The 23,699-nt window shown below is 33.9% G+C and overlaps 1 protein-coding gene across 2 annotated transcripts in view; it reads left to right on the top strand.

Annotated features, from left to right (window-relative positions):
* Window positions 1–20,393, top strand: part of LOC148303768 (uncharacterized) — a 164,762-nt gene extending 144,369 nt beyond the window's left edge. For both annotated transcript variants that reach the window (XM_088269391.1, XM_088269392.1), the window contains one exon: window positions 18,277–20,393. In XM_088269391.1, the coding sequence (XP_088125517.1) occupies window positions 18,277–20,270 (1,994 nt within the window). In that variant the 3' untranslated portion in view covers window positions 20,271–20,393. The remainder of the gene's footprint in view (window positions 1–18,276) is intronic.
* The last annotated feature ends 3,306 nt before the right edge of the window (window positions 20,394–23,699 follow it).

The following is a 23,699-nucleotide window of genomic DNA, read 5'->3' as shown; positions in this document are numbered from 1 at the left end:
TTAGTATGTGAGGTCCGAATCCTGAATTACAATCACACACATGAGAAACGCCAGAAAACACCATTTTCATTTTTATTATTTAAGCTTATAATTTGACCAGATAATTTATGAAATTAACCTAAGTAATTGGAGATAATCCAGATTTTGTGAACAGATACATATTTGGACACACTTAAAATGTTGTAAATATAACAGATTTGAATTTAAATAATGTTTTTGTGCTATATTGGAAATATAACGTTTTAGTGAGGACCTCCTATATCAGTTTATCGTTATATATTTTTTTTAACTTCTTCCCTAGAAAAAAAATTCTCATGTAAAAATCGTTACATATATTTTTTAAACTTCTAACCTAGTAAAAAATCTTTTAACCACCCTCATTAATTCCTCTCCTTGCCTTCTTCTTCCTGCTAAATCTATTATTTTATATCATACCTTTTTTTTTTAAATCTCTGAACGTTTTTTAATAGTTTTATAACATAAATGTGGAATTGTTTAAACGGCTTTTTTTTAACGTAATTATTTTTGTTAATGTAATGTAATGTTTATTATTGTTAATGTAACTATTGTTTATTATATCGTTTTTTAATATGTAAGCTGTACAATTCCCGAACAAATAAAATAAAATAAATATTTTCAATGTTGTACAATACGGTAACATTTTACCTGTGGTAGACTCATCATAATATCGTGATGTCTCTCTCTCTCTCTCTGCTAGAGGGAGACAAGTGTATGCTCGTCCAGGTGTCCCCAAGAGGCAGACGGTGATGTCAGTGTCGTGTCTCCTCGAATTTCCGAAGACCAGGACGTCCCAGGAATACTAATGAGGCCTAATGCTCTGTGGGTGCCGACCGACGACTGCTAGCCCCTCGATATGGAGTTACCGATTGCAGATATATTGCGCCTTACTCATCGGCGTTCTGCATTCCTGGTAGTTCCAAGTGAGCCAAGGATGATCGTAACCCAGAAAATTACACAAAGAAGCATGTCAATTGGCTTAAAAATCATGATTCTTTGTCCTAAATGATGCGTAGGGCACTGCACCAGTTGATGCCATGTTATCGTAATCGTAAATTAAAATATTTTTTAGGAAGGTGATCTCTCAATGCCACGTATTTCTGCATTCCTGGTAGCCTCGAGTGAGCCAAGGATGATCGTAACCCAGAAAATTGCACAAAGACTCATGGAGATTGGGTAAAATCATGTTTTGTTTGCACTGAATGATGCATAGGACACTGCGCCAGTTGATGCAATGTTATCGTTATTGTAAATTAAAATATTTAAGGCGGTGATCTCAATATGTTATCGTTCTGCGTTGCTAGAAATGACCTAATGATGATTTTATTTAAATTAAAATTGCATAATAACACATTTTGTTGCGATGTCGAATAAAGTCATTTTAAAAGCGAATTTTAACATTCAAAAAGTACATTTGAAAAATTTTATTTTTAACGATCCTTATTTTTTGCCATTCTAAGCTATGCACTCTAAGGCAGCACGCTCGGCTACCGTTCTGGAGGTCCTGGGTTCTATTCCCAGGGGGGGTCAATTAAATAAAAGTGATTTTTTCACTCTAATATTTATATTCAATATCACCCTGGACTAGTACTTGAAGCGGAGAGCTGATCACCTTTCCTTCGTGTGTTAACGATCAAGATAACACTGCGTTTATATAATACAGTGCCCTATTCACCAAGGGTTTGAAGGAATATATAATATATTTTTAAGAAACTCATTTTATCCTTTGGGAAGCGATCATTACCCAAGAGCTTGTACATCATTTTACATCTACGACATTCCTCGGTGATATTTGTATGAATGTGAATTATTGTATCTGGTTTCATTGACAAACGTATGGCCGTACGTGAAAACGCGCCAACGATGACGACCATAGGACGTAATTACCCGCCCGATGTACCATGTACTAGGACGGAACGATGTCGGGCTAAATCGCTAAGTGCGGGTTGCGCGGTGTGTATGGGGCACGTTCGGCTCGATGGATGGTCCCGAAAATAGACACGGTGCCTAAAAAGTACATTACCAGTTGATTTATTTACAACATTTTGAATTTGTCTAAATAATTGTTCACGCAAACACGTGTTTGATAATATCCTAACAAGACAAAACGCGTCACATATCGCTTACTCCTTTCAAGAACGTCATAAATCAAAAAACTTGATTTTTCAGGAGATCGTTTTTAAAGTTTAAAAATATAATGAAATGTAATAAAAAATATATATCAAGCCACTTCAACAGATCTTTTTAGGTTAAACCTGAAGGTTTTTTCTCCATTTGGAAAATATTTAGTATTTTGAAAAAAATAATGAAAAAATAACTTTTCTTCAAAATGCAAAAACAACACTTTCTGCCCTGTAACGAGTTAATATCAAGTTTAAAATATGCCTCTTTTGCTGGGATATAGTACATTTTCTAGGCATTCCGAAAACATGTCCAATTGAAAATTGACGATTTTTGATTTATGACGTTCTTGAAAGGAGTGAGCGATATATGTAAACGAAGCAGAATTCAATCCTTCAACCGTGTTTAATTTTGGATATATTACCTAAGCTTTATAAATTATTTAAATTTATTATGATGTCAAATACAATAAAACATTTTGAATGTGTCCAAATACTTGTTCACAAATCCCGATTATCTCCAATTATAGGGGTTATTATGTATATTTCATATAATTTTTTGACATCTCATCAAAGATGAAGAAGAATATGGAAGTCTGGGCATTTACGGGGCTGACGACTGGTTTAAGTGATTATTTTACACACGTGTAACATTCACCAATTCTACCCATTATTGACAACCGCATTACTCAAATTCTTGGAAATTCTATATGTTTGAAACAATTTCAAAACGTTGTTTTTGATTCACTAGAACTTCACTAAAGACATCTATGGGTGAGATGTAAAGAAGCTTTTTATTGAGCAGAAATTCTTTTATATTCCTCTTCATCTTTGATGAGATGTCAAAAAATAATATGAAAAATAACTCCTATAATTGGAGATAATCCAGATTTGTGAGCAAGTGTTTGGACACACTCAAAACGATACAAAGTCCTAAATCCTGGTGCAAATAGTGGTATTTACTAAGTAAAACATTAATTAAAAATTTAAATAAATAAATAAACTTAAGGAAAGGGTCCTAAATTGGCATGACCTAGATTTAGTTGTCCACGATAGAAGGACCTACAACCAGAGAACGAAGAGAGCTGACACTAACAGTCTACAAAGACTATAAGTTGGGATGGAGCCAGGAAGAAGAAAATTATTTTTTATTATTATCTGTAGAAAGATGAAGAAAAAGAAGAAGATTATTATAAATTGTATACCCTGATCTGAACCACACTGTGCGCAATCGTACAAATACACAAATTATAGGGCTGACTGTTTTTAAATTTAATATTGGAGTCAGATTATAATTACGTTATCGCCTCATGACTGTCAGGTACGGGGCACGAACGCCATACCACTCCATGCCACACCATGCCACACCATACCACGCCGAGCAGGTAGATCGTAATAGTGTAATGACACTCGGCTGTGATCTGTCGGCATAGAGCGATTACCCCGAACCCTGTGAATCATTCGAACAACGAAATATTCACTGTCCCATTTCGTAATAAGGAAAATAAGCGCTTTTATGAAGAGACATAGAAATATTTTTTAAATTATAAAAAAAAAGTTAGTTTATATTACAACTAATAAAAACTATTATTTACATTATATATATGTATATGAAATATAGATGATTTCTTGTATTTGGGTAGTATGTTTTCTAGGGATGGAAAGATTGATAAAGACTTAGAAAGGAGAGTGAATGCTGGGAACAAAGTTAATGGTGCACTGAAATCAGTTATAGCAAATAAAAACCTATCAGCGGAAGCTAAACTGGCAGTGCACAACGGAGTCCTGGTTCCAACTCTAATGTATGGAAGTGAAACATGGAGTTGGCAAAAGAAGGATGAAAGCAGACTGAATGCAGTCGAAATGCGATCTCTCAGAAGAATATGCGACAAAACGATGTTTGATAGATGTGCGAATAGTGAAATAAGGAAGGAATGCAAAGCTGAGATAAGCATTATCGATAAAATTAAGAAAGGTGTGTTGAGATGGTTTGGACATGTGGAACGAATGAGTGAGGAAAGAACGGTAAAACGGATTTATGAGGCGAATGTTAGTGGGAAAAGAAGCAGAGGAAGACCATTTCTTCTTCTATCCTCATTTCTTTATTTTGTTTAATTTCTAATGTATTTAATTTTCTTGTTGAGCAGTAATCTATGTGTGGAATAATGATTGTTTTATAAATGAGTTTTGCAGTATTTTTATTTGATTTATTCCTCAATCTACTACGGAAAAATAATGATTTGATATTTTTTTATAAACATGTTCAAAATTTACACTTAAATTCGTATTTCTAATCCAAACTGTTCTAAAATGCCAAAATGTTAGTAACGACAGTTTGTCACGAAAGCGGCGATACGTACCAGCTGAACTTATGTGAATTATAATGTTTGACTCTTTATTAAATTAAACAGCACCTCGTCAGTTTTTGGAGTCGTTTCCTTTTCGGGGCGGGCGCCTGAATTAGGGTTGGTACCAGCGCGCCGGCTCGCCGTCTCGCCGCCAAACACGCGGCTTGGACGCGATAAATCAGATGGAACAGGAAACGCCGGCTCTGTAGATGAGCATCGCCTAAAGCGAAGCGCTCGCTGCAGCAGTTTGAGGCGCGCGGTGCAGAATCACCAATGAGCCATTAAATCACTTTATTTTAATTTCGTTTTAATTTATGACTGCTCGTAATATAAGGTCACGGGTGAGTTACAACAACCTATGACAATTCATTATACCTTTGAGATTTCATAATCATTTTTGTGCGAAATTTAAGTAGGTGTACTTTGTATTGTAAATTTTTATGGTCTAAAAATGTATACTTGATAATGCCATGTTTTCCTCGGTCGTCCTTTGATTCTATAGCCAACCACATTCGCCTCATTAAACTGTTTCGCTATTATTTCTTCGCTTATCCGATCAGGTCTGGGGCCGGAATACTCGGCGGAATAATAATGCGGAAGAGGCGAAGATTGTTTGAATAGACAGATTGGTGTGGTGGCATTCTATTCTCTGTGCCTACCTTTAAGGGGAAGCGTCTATATATATATATATATATATATATATATATATATATATATATATATATATATATATAATATATATATATAATTCGGTCAATTCGATCAGTTCGTTTAATGCGCATTGGCTACACATATATTAGCAAGTAAAACTTTTAAAATACAGGATTTTATTAAAACTATACAGCGTTTCGCTACGAATTATAACCCCGTAGAAAAAAAAATTACCTTAAAAACTTAAACTTTTTAGCTTGTGAAACGTACAAGTTCAATATTTGATCTGTTCAGTATTCCGTGTCGCGTCCCCTCGGAATGGATGTCATTAATGACAATTTGGATTCCCGTCATCGTGTCCTTGGTAATTTACGAGTTTAGGCTTCCTGTCCACAGCTACTGGTGCCTTGTCGTCCCGACGTGATGGTCATGTGCTCACTCTGCTTCTAGGAATACTCTAAGGAAATGTTCCTTAAAAAATACATCACATTTTACGGGTGTACGACCATGTTTGGGTACAAATATCGATGGACAATTTTTAAGTAATTTCTCTTTTTTGACTTCCATATGTCGTAGTCGTACAGGAGAAAATGACCAACCAATAAAACGTAATATGTTCAGGAAGGCCATTTACGTCACTTTTGCTTGGTAAGAAAATAAAAATCAATGCAGTTAGTCATTTTTAACTTCTTCCTTCTTCCAACCCTTATCCGCACCCAACGGTGCATAGGGCACTGCATTGTATTGATGCAGTGCTATCTTGATCATTACTTACATGAAGGCAAGGTGATCACTCCTGCGCTTCAGGCACCAGTCCAGGGTAATATTAAATAAATAATAGTGGGTAAAATCACAAATATTTATTATCACCACTCTGGGAATCGAACCCAGGACCTCCAGGACGGTAGCTAAACTCGCTAACCATTACACCATGGAGGCGGACATTTTTAACAAGTCAATATATTATACTTCCAAGTTTAAAATCATTTGGGAATTTTTTCAGGGCAATACCAAGCTAGTAGGATATCAAATAGTCAATGATCACGTTTTTGTAAAACAATGCACTTGGACACTTTCTCCTATATAACTACGATATGGAAGTCTGGGTTTATGATGATATGGATAATAGGTTGGTAAAGTGATAACTTTACACACGTCTAACATTCACCAATTCTACCCATGATTGACAACCACACCACTCAAATGTTTAGAACTTCTGTATATATATTGTTCAAATTCAAACATATTGCTTGAATTGACTACAATATCACGAGACACATCTTAGTACATATAGTAAGATGAAAAGAGTTTTTTATTGAACAGACACTCTTTCATTTAAAAAATAATATGAAAAATAACTCATAATAGGAGATAATTTAGATTTGGACACACTCAAAATGTTGTATTTATATACAACATTTCCTTATGGAAAGATTTCTTTTAGGTGGAAGCTGTATTTATTATATACCTTGCTTATTAAATACATAGATTATACATCATTTAGTGGATTTTTGTTATGTGTAATCTATTAAAAGACAGATGTTTTATTTTAATCTGTGTTGAGAACAGGAGAGATAATCTAGTGTGGGTCGATAGTGTGTTCCTGATTGGCCCACATGTTGACATGTGTGCCAATCATTGACATGTCTGTCAGCATTTGCTCATTGCTGGGAGGAAACCACGTTGCACTCCTCTGGAGAAGGTGGACTGCTGACTGTCGTCAACAGACCTTCCGTTCCACTAAAAGAGGGTTCGGCATTTTGTGCCCCAGCTTGAAATGAACCAACAAGGAAAAAATGCAAGGCATAAGTATAAGATAAAATTATAAAATGTGTATTGAGATGGTTTGGGCATGTGGAACGAATGAGTGAAGAAAGGATTGTAAGACAAAATTATGAGGCAAACGTGGTTAGTAATACAAGTTGAGGAAGACTGAGGGATACTTGGCACGATCAAGTATCTCAGGTACTTAAAAGTGGTCAGGTCAGGAAGTGGCGAAGATTGTGTGCGAAGACAGCTTGGTATGGCGTTCTATTACTAAGTTAGTTAGGTAGTTTTATGTGAATCGAATGAGTGAAGAAAGAAAAGTTAAACAAATATATGAGGCGAAAAGAAGTATTTCAAATACTCGGGCGTGGACAGGTCGGAAGTCGTGATAATCGTCGGGCATGTACGAAGAGATGCATGAATGTGGAAGTCCCGAAGATCATTTGAGAAGACAGATTGGTGTGTCGTCCTATCCTCTCTGCCTACCCTGGTGGATCGGTGTTGTGGCGACGTCGGTAATGATCAGAGAGGAGTGAGCATACCCGTTACAGCACGCGCCCAGCTCGCCTATGCGACCGCTGAATACATGATCAGAATACCTGACCAAGTAATGAGCAGTTATACCCGTGTCTTTGAATATGTAATTCAATTTCAAACGTCTTTGAATCATTTTGCGGATTTTAAAAACAAACACTACGATTGATTGAATTGTATAAAAGACCACCTCAGTTGATCCCGGATGAATTTATTTATTTATTTATTCAAATTATTTTCATCTTATTCCTCATTATTGAAGCTTGTGACTGTTAATGACTCTGATGAGTAATGACTCTTTTCCACTTATCCCTTGACTGCGCTACACCTAGCGCTCCAACTACATACGGTGTTTAAAAATGACGTGGAATGCATCGAAACACGTGTCATGATTAGTGTAGATTTTTAGTAATATATATATATACAACATTTTGAGTGTGTCCAAATACTTGTTCACAAAATCTGGATTATCTGGAAATCTGGAATGTTACACGTGTGTAAAGTGATCACTTAAACCAGCCTATGACGGTCGTCAGCCCCGTAAATGCCCAGACCTCCATATTCTTCTTCATCTTTGATGAGATGTTAAAAAATAATACATATATATATATATATATATATATATATATATATATATATATATATATATATATATATATATATATATATATATATATATATATATATATATATATATATATATATATATATATATATATATATATATATATATATATATATATATATATATATATATATATATATATATATATATATATTTATATATATATATATATATAAATATATTTATATATATGTATATATATATATATATATATATATATATATATATATATATATATATATATATATATATATATATATATATATATATATATATAAATATATATATATATATATATATATATATATATATATATATATATATATATATATATATATATATATATATATATATATATATATATACAGTGGGTGGCCATATTATTAGGGACACTTCGAATTTCCTGTAATTTTCATTATTAAATGAATTTAATGAGCAAATAATTTGGGTTTTTTAATATTTTTTTTATTGATTGGGGTGCTTTATTTAGAATTAAGAAACTATGTTATCATAGATTTAATAATACCAATTTATTTTTATCATAAAAAGTGATTATTCAACAATTTCGGAAAAATCTTAATTTTTAGTAATAACACCCTTTGCTGCGATTACAACCTCCAAACGTCAGGGCATACTTTTCAATGCAGATTTTTGCATTGTGCCAGAGATTAGGGTTATTATGCTATACTCTGATAAGAGTTTCTATCATTTACCGCTTGGTGGTGATGACTTCTTTAGCAATCTCACGTTTCGTTAGTTCCCAAAGGTTTTCAATGGGGTTCATATCCAGCTAATTCCCCGGGTAAGGCAAAACACAGATGTTTTTTTCAGCCAAGAATGTGATAACACTCCTGGCTTTATGACACAATACCGAGTCATGCATTAACACACACTCTTCATCGCCAGGGAACCATTCTTGAGCCTCGGCTGGAGTCGACTTTTCAGTACTCGCTGGTACTGGTCTTGCCTCATGGTCCCTTCCATGATAAAGAGGCATCCCATACCCTTAAATGAGATAACGTACCACAACATTATGCTAACAGGGTGTTTTTAACTATCTCCACAAGGCAGTCTGGGTTGAATTTTTCTCCTGGGCCACGTTGGAAAAATGAAGTTTTTCCCACCAAAATTTTAAATGTTGACTTGTCCAAGAAGCAGACCTGTAATGTATTACCATAATTGCAAAAATACATATATTTTTTATCTTCTTAATTTATTATACTAATACAAGCCATAAATATTCAAATCCAGTCCGAAACAGTTACATTCTGGTGTTCTTTGGCCCATAGGAGTCGTTTTTTCTTCATGCCTCAGTCAGGCGTAGTTTTTTAGTTGGACGTCGACCCATTAGATTTATTTCAACTAACCGTCTCTGAACTGTCCTTAAGGATACGTTGATTCCTTCATCGTTTATCAACAGAAATCAACAACAATTAGGCAATCAACAGACTTTTTACGATTTTGGAAATAGATGTCCCTGATTTTATGGGCACCACGCGGAGTTGTGATGCTTTTTCTGCCTTTTTTTCCGACGCGGGCTGATTCTAGACGCAGGTTTTTATCAATTTTTCTTTATATCCGATGAACTCCTGACTTCGAAACATCTGTAAGTTCTGCTTTTTATCTCTGGAAATATGTGGAACGAAGTAGTAAGGTTATAACTTCCCTACATTTTCTCGGAGATATGTTTGAAGACTTGCCCATACTTAAATTGAGAATATTATGGTTCAGTTCAAACTAAATTGAATTTTATTTAAAAATTAGTTGAAATTAACTTATTGAATTAGCAAAACTAATAAATTATTAAACAACACTTACGTTTTTATGGTTTTGAACTCAAAAAACTTACACAAAAATGTTTTAAAAAATATTAACTGAGCTCACACCAATATCATTTTTCACTAATCAACATCCAAATGAAAAAAAACTTACGTTTTTGATATTTCACAGTATTGATACATCTTCAAAACAATAATTATGATACCAGCAACAAAAATACATAAGAAAAAATAATTATAACTAATTAATTTGACCAAAAAATTCATTTAAACTTGAAAATTACAAAAAAGTACAAGTGTCCCTAATAATTTGGCCACCCACTGTATATATACACATATTAAGGAGTATTAAGTTTTATATATTAAGGAATACGGCCAATAAAGCAAGAGTGTACAAAAAAAATACTGTGAAATATAGAAAAGTGTGTCTAGAGTTTAATAAACCCTGATGATGACAAGGTTCTTGTTGAAACCGGTAGGTTTCAACTTAGGAGGAACTTAGTAGACTCAAAATATCTTTGTTTGATTTAAAATTAATACATAAAATATGTCTTATGCTTAGTACGATGAAACAAAGGACACTAGTCATGAACCATGTTTATACCCGCCGAAGATATTAAAAAAATAACACGATATAAATATGCATATTCTCAAACAATACTAAGTAGTCGTGAGGGATGCACTTTTCATTAATTTAGAATCAAACGCATCTTCATTCGTACGTGCCTCGGCCTGGGTACACGAAAATCCTAGACAAAGGACATTATGTTTTACCAACAACCGGACGCGATTATCCTGAAAACAGGAATACCGTGAGTCACGTGGACCGGAAGGATGCGCGCGTGGCAGCAGATCCGTAACTCGTCAACCGCAGTGTCCGGTTCTAGGACATTTAACATCAAACATAACATAATGTTTGTTTGTCTTTCTCTTCCCCACTAAACCTACACGGAATACTCAATTGCGCAGACATTTTTATTTTATTTTATTTGGGAATTTAACATATCCGCGTTAGAGGTCCAGGTTCGATTCCCAGAGGGGTGAAAAAAAATATTTGCGATTTTACACTCTAAAATATTATTTATTGTTTTGGCATTAGTTTGTGGTATAACAAGTTAAAATGATTAAGGAAACACTTGTTTTTATACCACTTGAGATTATTAATGACTACTAGTTTCGGAAGATAAACGTCCTTCGTCGGGTCTTGGGCAAAATAACATTTAGGATTTTTACGGAGTGTGTGGAAGTTTTTTTGGTGAGAGTATTATAATGTTTTTAATGTTTTTGAATTAATATAAACCCTGATGATGACAATGTTCTTGTTGAAACCGGTAGGTTAAATTGTATTTTTAAAAAAGTGGTTATAACAAAGTTATTTCATTTTATAAAGTTTATAAAAAACAACGAATTTACGACAATCTGTTTTGACACAAATAATCTCATTAATTGATTCGGCAGTCACTTTGTGGTAAAATCTATCCATTTTTAATTAATGTTTTACTTAGTAAATACCACTATTTCTTAAAATCTCGACTAATAATCTCGACTATGTCCACTCCAAACGACGTTTTGTCGACGTTTTTGTTTGTTTTGTCCACAGATGGCATTAGTATATTTTAAGTGAGAACACCGCTTCCCAATGACTTTTTTGTGCCTTTTTTTATCTGGGAATACATCTTCCCGCTGCCCCCGAAAGGTTTAAGGAAATGTGATCAGTCCTGCGCTTCAGTTACAAGCCCAGGGAAAAATCGAATAAATATAGCGCCGAATGTCGTACATAAACATGTCCGTGGAAGAAAGAGATCCATCCTATCTTGAATCCTAATGTTGTTTGACCACAAACCTCGCTCTCTTGTGGCGGATAGCTAATTCCGAAGACAATGTTGCGGAAGACGTATCGGAGGACATTGTAGAAGACGAGCTGGAAGGTGAGAGATGAAGAAGGGTCCGGCGTAAGAGATCGTTAAACTTAACTGGGACATAAAATGCTCGGATTCGCAGATAAATATGTCAGTTTCAAATGACTGCAACTTCTCTTCTTGCTTTTATTGTTACGGATGCAACAATTTAAGCTGAAGGAACATTGTAGAATATCATATTACGAAATATATATACATTTATATATATATATATATATATATATATATATATATATATATATATATATATATATATATATATATATATATATATATATATATATATATATATATATATATATATATATATATATATATATATATATATATATATATATATATATATATATATATATATATATATATATATATATATATATATAATAATTGAATATATATATATATATATATATATATATATATATATATATATATATATATATATATATATATATATATATATATATATATATATATATATATATATATATATATATATATATATATATATATATATATATATATATATATATATATATAGTTTTCAGTCCAAATTATAAAGCAACACTTTTTAAAGATGATATACCAAAAAAGTCCCAGTTTAATAACCGAAAAAAAATCATAAATTTGTAGATTTTCGATTTTCTCGCACAAAAATTATAAATGCTCCTTTAAATTAAAAAAAAAAACATATTTTTATTTAAAATAAAATTGCATAGGAACATAACACTAACAATTATTAAAAACCAACAAAATCAGCACCTAATTTGTTGTTCCTCCTTTTTTTTACTGCTTCCATACGTTTTGGCATGGATTTAACCTAATTTTGTTTGAAGTATTGGAAAAAAATTTCTAATCATACTTTTCCGATGTTTAACGAATTTCACGAATGCTTCATTTGATTTATTTCTTCTACTTTAATGTTTCTCCCAAGAAACATAACTATATATTATTGCAACCCTTATCCATAATTTTATTCATCCTCACTCCCTCTACCTCTCCTCTTTCAAACCTTACCTCATTCTTCTTTATTTACCTTGTATTAATTAATTTACTGTTTTATTTTTCTTTTTGTGATCATATGGTATGTCGATGAAAACATCTGTAGTCTTCGAAACTAGTCGTGTGAAATGAAATTAAATTCAATTACTGGTTTAATACAAGTGTTATTTTTTCAATAATTTACATTTTCATTAAAATAAAATGTTTCAATTATTCGTTCATTCACATTGAAAAATCGATGAAATGAAATATCAAACAAAAAAGCTAAAATGAAAATAAGTTACTTAATCAATTAAGATCGAACCTTGGATCTCTTGTATAACTGCCAAACACCCTGACCACTAGACTGCGAAGGCGGACAAATAAGTCGAAACACTTTTTTCTGCTTTTCACTTATGTACGTAACGTGTGGGAAGGGAAAAGAATGCATCACAGAGTGATTATGTTTAGTTCCCAGAACGTATCAGTTCGCTCGTTCACTGTCAATGACAATATTAAAAATTGTATTCAAAGGTCCTAGCCCGCTCAGTAATTGAATATGGGAATAATTGAAGGCATAATGACCCGAAAAAGGATGCAGGACGTGTGATTTGGGACCCCCTCTATCCCACTTAGAATAATATACAAATCTGTGCACAGGGTGTTTGGGAAATGACTCGATAAAATTAAGATGAACCAACAAAAATCGTCAATGTTTCAGTGACATTTTGCAAACTTTATTATTATTTTATTTTAAATTGGAAAATGGTTTAGTATTTATGTTAAATTAAAATGTAACTTTGTTTTAAAATCACTATAAATATTTTATTGTAATTTAATTAAAATGTTTACCGGTTCGAAGCTAACCGCTTCTTTATCAAGACTTATTAATACTTTATATTGTATAATATATATAGTATTTATCTGTCTTGATAAAGAAGCGGTTAGCTTCGAAACCGGTAGACATTATAATTATGTTATAATAAAATATTCATGGTGATTTTAAAACCAAGTTACATTTTAATTACAAAATGAAAAATCACAAAGTTAGTGCTTCAAATATAAATAACATAGTATTTATTTATTTTTTCTCTATAACTTCTTATTATACTCAGATAATAGGCTGGTATAAGTGATCATTTCAGAACGTGTAAATTCACCATGATTAACACAACACCACTTATTAACTTTCGGAAGTTATAATTTTACTGTATTATTATTTTATAATTATTTCAGACATTCATATTCTTCTTCTTTTTATGTTAAAACGTTAATGTTAATTAATACTAAGTGAAAAGGAATTACGAATTTATGAACAAAGAGTTACGAATTTATGAGTTCGGATCGAGTGGTGAGGGTGGCAGCGGACAGCAGCATAAGCGGGATCAGATTGCCAGGAAGACCACTTAATTGATGGAAGGATAGCTGGTCTTCCACCTCCCAGGAGCGGACCGGAGAATGACAGGACCTAGTCCTAAAAAAAGAAGAAGAGGAAGAAGAAGAATATATTTTTCTCAAGTTAATAGTGTTCTAGCTACTCAATGTACCAACTATAATTCTTCGCAAATAATTTAAGTTGTTAGAACATGCATAGTTTTCACACTCATTGATGATTTCGTCAGTTTGCATCCACCCTGTAGGGTAAGATAATGCCTGACCGGCGAACTGTCTGTCATTTGCGGGGCGGGCCGGCTCCGCCTCCTATTAGGCCTCGGCCCGCCCCCCGGGCCCCACGGCTCCGAGCCCCATCACCGCAGGGCCCATACATCACACCATACACCATACACCATACACCATACACCATACCCCGTACACCGTGCGCCGTACATCATCATCGCTCCCTTCGGGGAAGCGGCCCACGCGGCCCTGTGCGCCCATTATCAGACTTGTCGTGGAAGTGCGTGAAATGGTATTGCGCGACGTTTTATGACTATCACTCTGAGAAGGGTCGTCGACCTTAAATCCTCGGATATCTGTGTCTAGAATGCTCTAATAACCATGTCTTCGTAATAAAATAACAATTACGTCTTACGTTATCACATCTAACATAGGTATTGTAGTCGTACAGGAGAAAGCGACCAACTAACAGAACGTAAAATGTTCAGGATGGCCATTCAAGTCACTTTTGCTTGGCTAGAAAATAAACATCAATGCAGCTAGCCATTTTTAACAAGTCAATATCAATATATTATACTTCCAAGTTTATAATCGCTTTGGGATTTTTCAGTACTACCCTGGACTGGTACCTGAAGCGGAGGGCTGATCACCTTTCCTTTGTGTGTTAACGATCAAGATAACACTGTGTTTATATAATGCAGTGCCCTATGCACCATCGGGGTGCGGATAGGGGTTTGAATTGAATGATATCAAATAATCAATAATCAATTTTTTGTAAAAAATGCACTTGGTCACTTTCTCCTGTATGACTACGATATGTGTATTTCAATAGTATTCTATGAATTCGATATATTAAGAATATCAACATACTATTATTTAAGTTTACTTTTTGAGTCAAGGGAATGTTTTTAGAATATTTTTAGTCTAAAACAATTGACATAATACCTACTATGATGAAACACGTGATTATTGATCAAAACAACTATACATCGATGTGACACAGTCCCTTTAGCACCATTGAATACAGATAAGAGTTAGAAGACGAAGAAAGATGGCACATAATTAAACACTGTCACTTTCCGCCTTTTATATTCGTCTTGTCACCATTTGGTCTGAATGCCTTCGGGAGGCGATATCGTTATGGGGTTTCGGAGTCTGCGAGCTAGCTGCATGGTCGCCCCACGGGGTGTCTGGCCGATTGACTGATTGACGGACATCATGCTGATGGATGTCCCGTCATCTGGCGGACAGGGACCCAGGAATCATTAAGATATTTAACAGCAAAAAATCATTTTTATTATTGTTAACTATAAAGTGGTTAGCGAACCCTAAAAATTATCATTGCTTAAGTATAATTCATATTTTTAAATTTAAGTTTTACTTGGTAAATACCACTATTTATTAAAATTTATGTTGCTTAAAAATAATACGTAACGCATCGAAACTCGCCTAACAATACATTTTAAGTAATAGTAGTATTTACCAAGTAAAACTTAAATTAAAAATGAATAAATATTACCACAAATTTTGTCACTCGTGATACCGAAATATTGTTTTTAATAATCAGGTAAAAAAATCACACCAACGTCATTTTTGCAAAATTTAGTATGGTGTTAGTAAATACATATTTATTTTTGAAAATATTATGTAAGTATACTGCTTATATGTATAAATTAGAAAGATGAAAGTAGACCGAATACAGTCGAAATGCGTTCTGTGAGACAAATATGACAAAAGTTGTACGATAGTTGTTCGAATGGTGGTATAAGGAAAGGGTGCAAGGCTAAGAGAAAATCACTATGAAAAAGATAGGTGTGTTGAGTAGGTTTGGGCGTGTGAATCGAATGAGTGAAAAAAAAATACTAAAACAAATTTATGAGGAGAATATGGTTGGTAATAGAAGCAGAGGAAGACCGTGGAAAACTTGCCGCGATCGAATATTTAAAATACTGTATTTATTTTAAATCAAACACATATTTTTTGAGTCTACTAAGTTGTATTTTATTAACAAAAAACACATAAAAAATTATATTGTGACAATTGTTTCGCCTTGTTAGGGCATTATCAAACGAATGTCATTTAAACGCCAAGTCAATAAATAAATTTAAAATACTTGTTCGTGGTCAGGTCAGGAGTCGAAATAATCGGCGAGTTTGTATAGAAAGGTGCATGAATGTGGAAGAAGCGCAGATTTTTTAGAAAAGGCAGATTAGCGTAGCGTTCTGTAGAATATTTTCTGTCTACCCCTGTGGAGAAGCAGCACGATGGTTAATTAGTTAGATTTTTATACTGCTTTTTGCAACGTACCTGTCTTTATGATTGAAAATATTTTTTAAAATGAGTTCGATGGTTGTATGGTATAATATGTGGAGGTGCTCACCAAAATGTTATATTTCCATTATAATGATTTTAAGTAATCAGGAATCGTAGCTTGTAAAATTGTTACGTTTTGGTGCGATTTAATGATTTCATATTGGTTTACCACAGGTTTGGTCACGTTTTGTCGCAACTTTAATAAAGATTTCGATAGAATACAGTAAACAGAACAGATTTGCATTTAAAGGATTGTTTGTGCAATATTGGAAATGCAACTTTTTGGTGTGGACCGCCATAACTTACAAATTTTCCTGCATGTGTTTTAAAACTTATCCCATTTTATCATCAGGATCAAGGTCCTTTTAAAAATACTCAAATTTCAATTTAAACAAGCCTCTCGTTTGACGATGTGCATCAAATTGATTGCCCGCATCCCGAGATTGACAAGGTAGTCAGTCAGTCAGCCCGTCACCCACCGTGGGTTAATGGCTCGAGATAAAGACGTTGAATTAACAATGAAATGATCAGGAAGCCGGGCTCGCTCTCCTACCTGTATTAATTCTAGATAACCGGTGATATATTGAATCCTACCTGTATTAATTCTAGATAACCGGTGATATATTGAAGGTTTTACCCCTGTAAATTGGAGCGATTTGTTTGCTTTTTAAAGCTTAATTTTTCTTGTAGATTGCGAATTTATCAAGATTTGTACTCTGTAATAGAGATGTATGATAAACGTAGTGAAGGATATTATTGGTACCATAAAATAAGCTAGGAAATAAAATGCCGAACCCTCTTCTAGTGGAATGGAAGGTCTATTGATGACAGTCAATTATCCCAATAAATGAAAGCATTTTTTTATTTTTAAAACTTCATTTATCTTGTAGATTGCGAATTTACTGAGATTTGTTTTCGGTAATAGAGATACATGATAAAAACAATGAAGGTCATTGGTACCATTAACTAAGCTAGCAAACTACAAAAAATGCCGAACCATCTTCTAGTGGAACGGAAGGCCCGTTGACGACAGTCAGCAGTCCGGCTTCTCCTGAGGAGTGCCATGTGGTTTCCTCCCAACAATGAGCAAATGCTGAAAATTGCAGTTTTCAAATAACTGATGTACTGAAAAATATAAAAATGTAACTTTACTTTTCCATTGCAAAATATGAAAACCAATATGATGTTTTTTTCTTTTTAATTTTTACTTATAATAACGAATTTTGAGATTTTTTCTTCTGTTTCTTCGGAGACCTATAAAGCCATCATTTTTGTATTGTCTGTGGAGTTCTAATCACAATTTTTTTTATTTATTAGTATTATTATTAATATACACAAAAGACATGAAAAAATTATTTTAAAATATGAAATCTTGATTCTTTAACAATTTTTATATTTTTATTTTGTTTCATATTTTTATTTCTTACTACATATTAAATTGCTCGGAACTATGTATTGAAGTGTTCTACATCCATATCTACTCTTCACTCTTGGGAATATCAACCCTTCGTTGAGGGTGAAACGGGTATCATAGTTTGTGTAGTTGAGGATTTTTATACTTTTTTTTACAATTATCATCTAATCTCTGTTATTCGGTTGTTCCAGGTAAAAAGTGGCGCTCGCTGACTCCCCAGGACAGGCGGCCCTACGTGGAAGAGGCGGAGAGACTGCGGGTCATCCACATGACGGAGCATCCCAACTACAAGTACAGGCCGCGCAGGCGCAAGCAGAACAAGGCGAGGGCCCCTGCGCAGGCCCAGGCGGCCGCCGCGCCCAGCCAGGACGTCGACCACTCCCGGTACCAGCCGCCCAGGATGTCCCCGTCCAGCGCCTACATCCCCAACTCTTCATCCCTCTCCCCCAGTCTGTCCCACAACAACTTCGGGTCGCCGCACCGAGTGGACTACGGACAGAACTCCGACTATCTTCCCAACTCCCCGTCCCAAAGCATGGACTCCTCCATCAGACAGAAGATGATGAACATTAGCAGCCCTCTAGCGCATTATTCGTCCTCCGCGTCAGCGCCTCTCGGAAGCCCCGATGTATCAGGTTACCAGAAGATGCAGGTAGAGAACGGCGCTTATTCCAGCTCCGGATTCACGCTATACCAAAACTCTCCTTTAGCTAATAATTACGACAATTATTCTAACGATCCAAAGACTCCTTACGGTTCTAGTGGTCATCATATCATGCATACTCCCGAGTCGTCTCCGACGCAGTCCCCCGAACCCGAGGGAAATAAGGCGGTCAAGGTGGAACCGGATTCGAAGAGGAAGTCCGAATCCAGCCCTAGGGGATCCGACAAATCGAGGTCTACTTCGGGCAGCGTGGATGACGCGGCCGTTCTTCCGACGCCAGAAATGTCTCCGATGGAACACGAAAAGGAGAACTACCAATATAGCGACGAAAAGAGGCAAGCGGCTCTGAATGCGACGCTTCTAGCCAATAACCAAAACAACCTGAACCTCGCGACTTTGTCTAACGTTCCTCTGTCGTCCGGTTCTCTGATGCCTCCGACGTCGGGTACTCTGTCCCCCGCCGTGCAGAACTCGTACCAACATAAGATGCAACAGTCTATGTCTGTCGCGTACAGGCAAGCCCCGACCCTGTCGTACTCCAATCACACGGCTCCCATCACCGCCATGGGCATGGCCAACGGCATGTACGTCATGTGCACCCAGAGAGGCATCTTGGACCAGGGACACATCGTCACCGGGACTTTCTTCCCGCCGGTTGCCACTTCTCAGGACCACCAAACTCTGGGAGCCTCTCCCGCGACCGGGACCCTGGCGGGCAGCATGTCCTCCAACCATTCCATAGGCATCAACCAACAGAGCAACGTTCCTTGCCTGGACACCACGACCATGAGCTACTCGACGAACACTCTCTCGTATCCCGGCTACGCGAATCAGTACAATCAGATCCCGTACAAGAGCGAGATTTACTCCCAACTTCCGTACAAGGATTCTAAAGAATACCAAAGCGTTCAGTACGACAAGTCCAATCATTACGCGTACATGAACAGTCCTCTAGGGGAACACGCCTACTTGCAAGATCAAGCGCAAGTAAGGCAGATACACAACGGATCTCCAGTTTCTGACGTGGACACGGGCGAGTTCGACAAATATTTGAAGTACTCAAATACAGACAGCGTCACGGCTAACAGTCCATTATCCCACCGGTCTTCTGGAGATCAAGTATCCGACCCGAGAGACGGAGGCTCGTCTGGCTTGGACACCAACCACAATTACCAGGACAACAGGAGCGTCCACGACTACCAAAGCCCTCACGATGTGTACGCGGCCAGGAGTGACCAATACCACAACGGGATCGACTACAACACCGGGCAAGACTACCAGCATCCGAGGCCTGGAGAGCTGTACTCTGATCGTGGATACAGCTTCGTGCCTCCTCTCGGCCACACGTCAGTGATTCTCCAAAACACTCAGATCTACCAGGGCAAGGCTGCAGAGGTAGGAGCTCAGGTGATCGCAGGTTCTCCTCTGGTACCGGAAACGCCAGTTCCTCCAGTGCTCAGACCGGAAGACGACTTCAGCGTCATCTTGGCAGGAGTCAGGCAGACTTGCTACAGCAACTGACTAGAATAGTGTGATCTGCGGACAATCCCTGTTTTGTGATGGATCTCGCGTTGTTTTAATAAATCGATTCGACTAATTTAAAAAAAAAACAGAATTGATACCATACTTACAACTGACAATCAAGAATGTAATATTGTAAATTGTAATTAATAAACAAAGATATTCTATTATTTATTGATTTGGCATTAACTTTGTGGAATATCATGACGATTATTAAAAATTAAACGCTTGTATAATACCACTTATTCAGTTTTATTATATTTCACGCGACTAGCTTCGAAAATTACAAATGTTTTCATCACGAGAACATGAACATGTATTTGTGATTACCTGTCTATGAAAACATCTGCAGTTTTCGAAACTTATCGTGTAAAATAAAATAAAACTCAAAAAGTGGTCTAATACAAGTGTTTAATTTTTAATAATCAAAATTTTAAAGATATTATTTCTGATTTTGACACTCAACACAATATTTTAAATAAATAAACTACCAGGTGTTTTCGTACTATAATTATTACATAATATAATCAACGGACGTTGAACACTTTCATACAATTTGGACCCAATAGATGGCGCTGTAGTTGAGATATAAAAAAAGTCATATCTCTGGAACCAATGGACCAAATGACGCCAAATTTTGGTCATACGTTAGTTTGGCCCCAATACACTAATTAACACTTATTCCAAAAACATACATGATATCAAATATTTTATATCCACTTTACTTATGCGACTATTTTACATGTAAAATAAACATATCGGATTATGGTATTTTTATAAATTTATATAAAATATTTAATAATTATGACATTGTTAAATCTGGGTGCTACGAGATGACTTGTATATTTAATATAGATTTTTAAGAGGATATGTACTCATGTACAATTTTATCAAAATTTCTATTTAAGAAGGTTTATTTTTAAATAATATATATTTTATTAAAAATATATATATTTTATTTACCACCTAATTATCAATAAATGAATGAAATACTATATTATTATTATATAATATTTAAAATGCAATAAAAACATTTAATGTTTAAAATTCATACCCTAAATATATATTTTTAAATAAATTTTAATTTTGTCATTACACATACATATGCTTAATTTACTGTTTTAATACGAAAGGTGCATATGTTGATTACGTATTGATTACTGTAAATATGTACATTAATACACACATATATGTTATATATATATATATATATATATATATATATATATATATATATATATATATATATATATATATATATATATATATATATATATATATATATATATATATATATATAATGTTTTCATTTAATCTTGGCTTCCATATGTTAAAAATGTACATTTTATATGTTACTGAGTATTTAGTTGAAAAATATTTATTTAAAATTAAAATTTTAAATTAAAATAAAGTTAGGTTTATATTATTTTATTTTAAGCTTTTTATTCCAAATATATGAATTTAAATGTAATATTTAGGTATTTTTATTGATCATTGTGTTCAAAGATACTCTGCACTAAAAAATAGTAAATAAATTAAATATTTGTTTTTTCCTTGTCTGAGGTTTTTTTCTGAGTCGCTTCCAAAATATGTTGACAATTTTTTTTTAAAAATCAATTAAATATTTATTTATTTTTCAATATTTTTACTAAACATCCCAGATCTTTTTTACTCTTTTTGGGGCTGATTGCATGGTGAAAGTATTTTTTATAATATTTTTTGTCTATGTAAATACGATTTTTGACATGATAATGATATTTTCCTTTATATATTGGTTCGCCTAAAAATAAAAATAAATTAATTAAACTAAGGTACTTGCATTACCAATTACAATTTTATACTTCTATGATCCAAGCTACAACCATGGTACAAACCTCCATAGTGGTTCAAGCCTCAATAATGGTCCAAGTAGTCAACTATCCACAATTATAGTCCAAACTTTAATTGTGGTCCTAGCCTCAATTATGGTCCTAGCCTTAATTGTGGTCCAAGCCTTTAAAACTGTGGTCCTCGCCTCAATTATGGTTCAAAACTTAACATCCTTCAAGGGGATACTAGCAAACATACAATTCAGAAAGCGACCGGCCGTGCAAGGGTCCCAACATATATCCGCGTACATTTTTTTCTTAGAATATATATAGGAGGCTGATTTTTTTTTCAAAGAATATAAATTGAAAGCTTATTTTTATATAATTTTTAAAATTCCTTGTAATAACTTTTATTTTTTTTTCAAAACAATATTTCAAATATTATTTTTTCAATACATAAATGATGTTTTAACCAAAAGATCAATTGTGACATATCGCTCATTCCTTTCAACAACGTCGTATATCAAAAATCGTAAATTTTCAGTTGTGCATGTTTTCGGAATGCCCAGAAAATGTACTATATCACAGTAAAAGCGGCATATTTTTAACTTAATATTTACCCGCTACAGGGCAGAAAGTGTTGTTTTCGCATTTTGAAGAAAATGTATTGTTTAATTATTTTTTTAAATATACTAAATACTTTTCAAATGGAGAAAAACATTCAGGTTGTACCTTAAAAGATCCGTTGCACAGTAAAAAGTTCAATCAGTGGCTTGTTATTTGTTTTTAATACATTTTATTACATTTTCAAACTTTAAAAACGATCTCCTGAATAATCTAATTTCTTGATATATGACGTTGTTGAAAGGAGTGAGCGATTTGTTACCTGGGTTTAAAGAAAATTTAATTGCTATTCATCATATATTGGACCTTGAGGTCAAAGAATTCTTGATTTTTACAAAAAAAAAATCCATATGGAAACATTTCGATGATACAATTAATACCCTTGTCACTGCATAAATATTTTAAGTAAATGGGATAATAATCATTAAAAAATACACAAAGATGTCACGATATTATTTAAGCTTATATTGGTTATTTTTATGTTAAATATTTGTTTAAATATGCATATATTTTTAGACATACTTTTAGCATTATTTGTATAATATTATTTCATATGAAACATGTACTCATTAATTTTTATAATTATTAAAAAAAAATAAACGTTTTCATTCTACCTAATGCCTTTTATTTTTTGTTTGGTACATACAATTTTTTTTTTAATTTTATCTCTCGTCAATCAAGCGAATATTTTAATTTCACATAAATGTAACGGTCTACGTACCCATATTTGTAAAACATATTTTTTAAATCAGAAAAAAAAAAAAAATATGATCATTGAAAAAAATTACAACAGATCAATACATATTTATTTATGATAAATGATTTTCTTAGAATTTTATTCAATAATTACAATAGTATTTTACATATCTAAATTACTTTTTGTAAATGGATAAATAATTGATGAAATTCCAAATTCGCACATTAAATAATTTTTTTTTTTAAACCCTTATCCGCACCCCAATGGTGCATAGGGCACTGCGTCATATTAACGCAATGT

Source organism: Brachycentrus maculatus, unplaced genomic scaffold (assembly GCF_059751285.1).
Source record: "Brachycentrus maculatus isolate JH-2025_06_01 unplaced genomic scaffold, ASM5975128v1 h1tg000349l, whole genome shotgun sequence".
Classification (NCBI taxonomy): Eukaryota; Metazoa; Arthropoda; class Insecta; order Trichoptera; family Brachycentridae; genus Brachycentrus; species Brachycentrus maculatus.
This window is presented reverse-complemented; position numbering and strand designations above follow the sequence as displayed.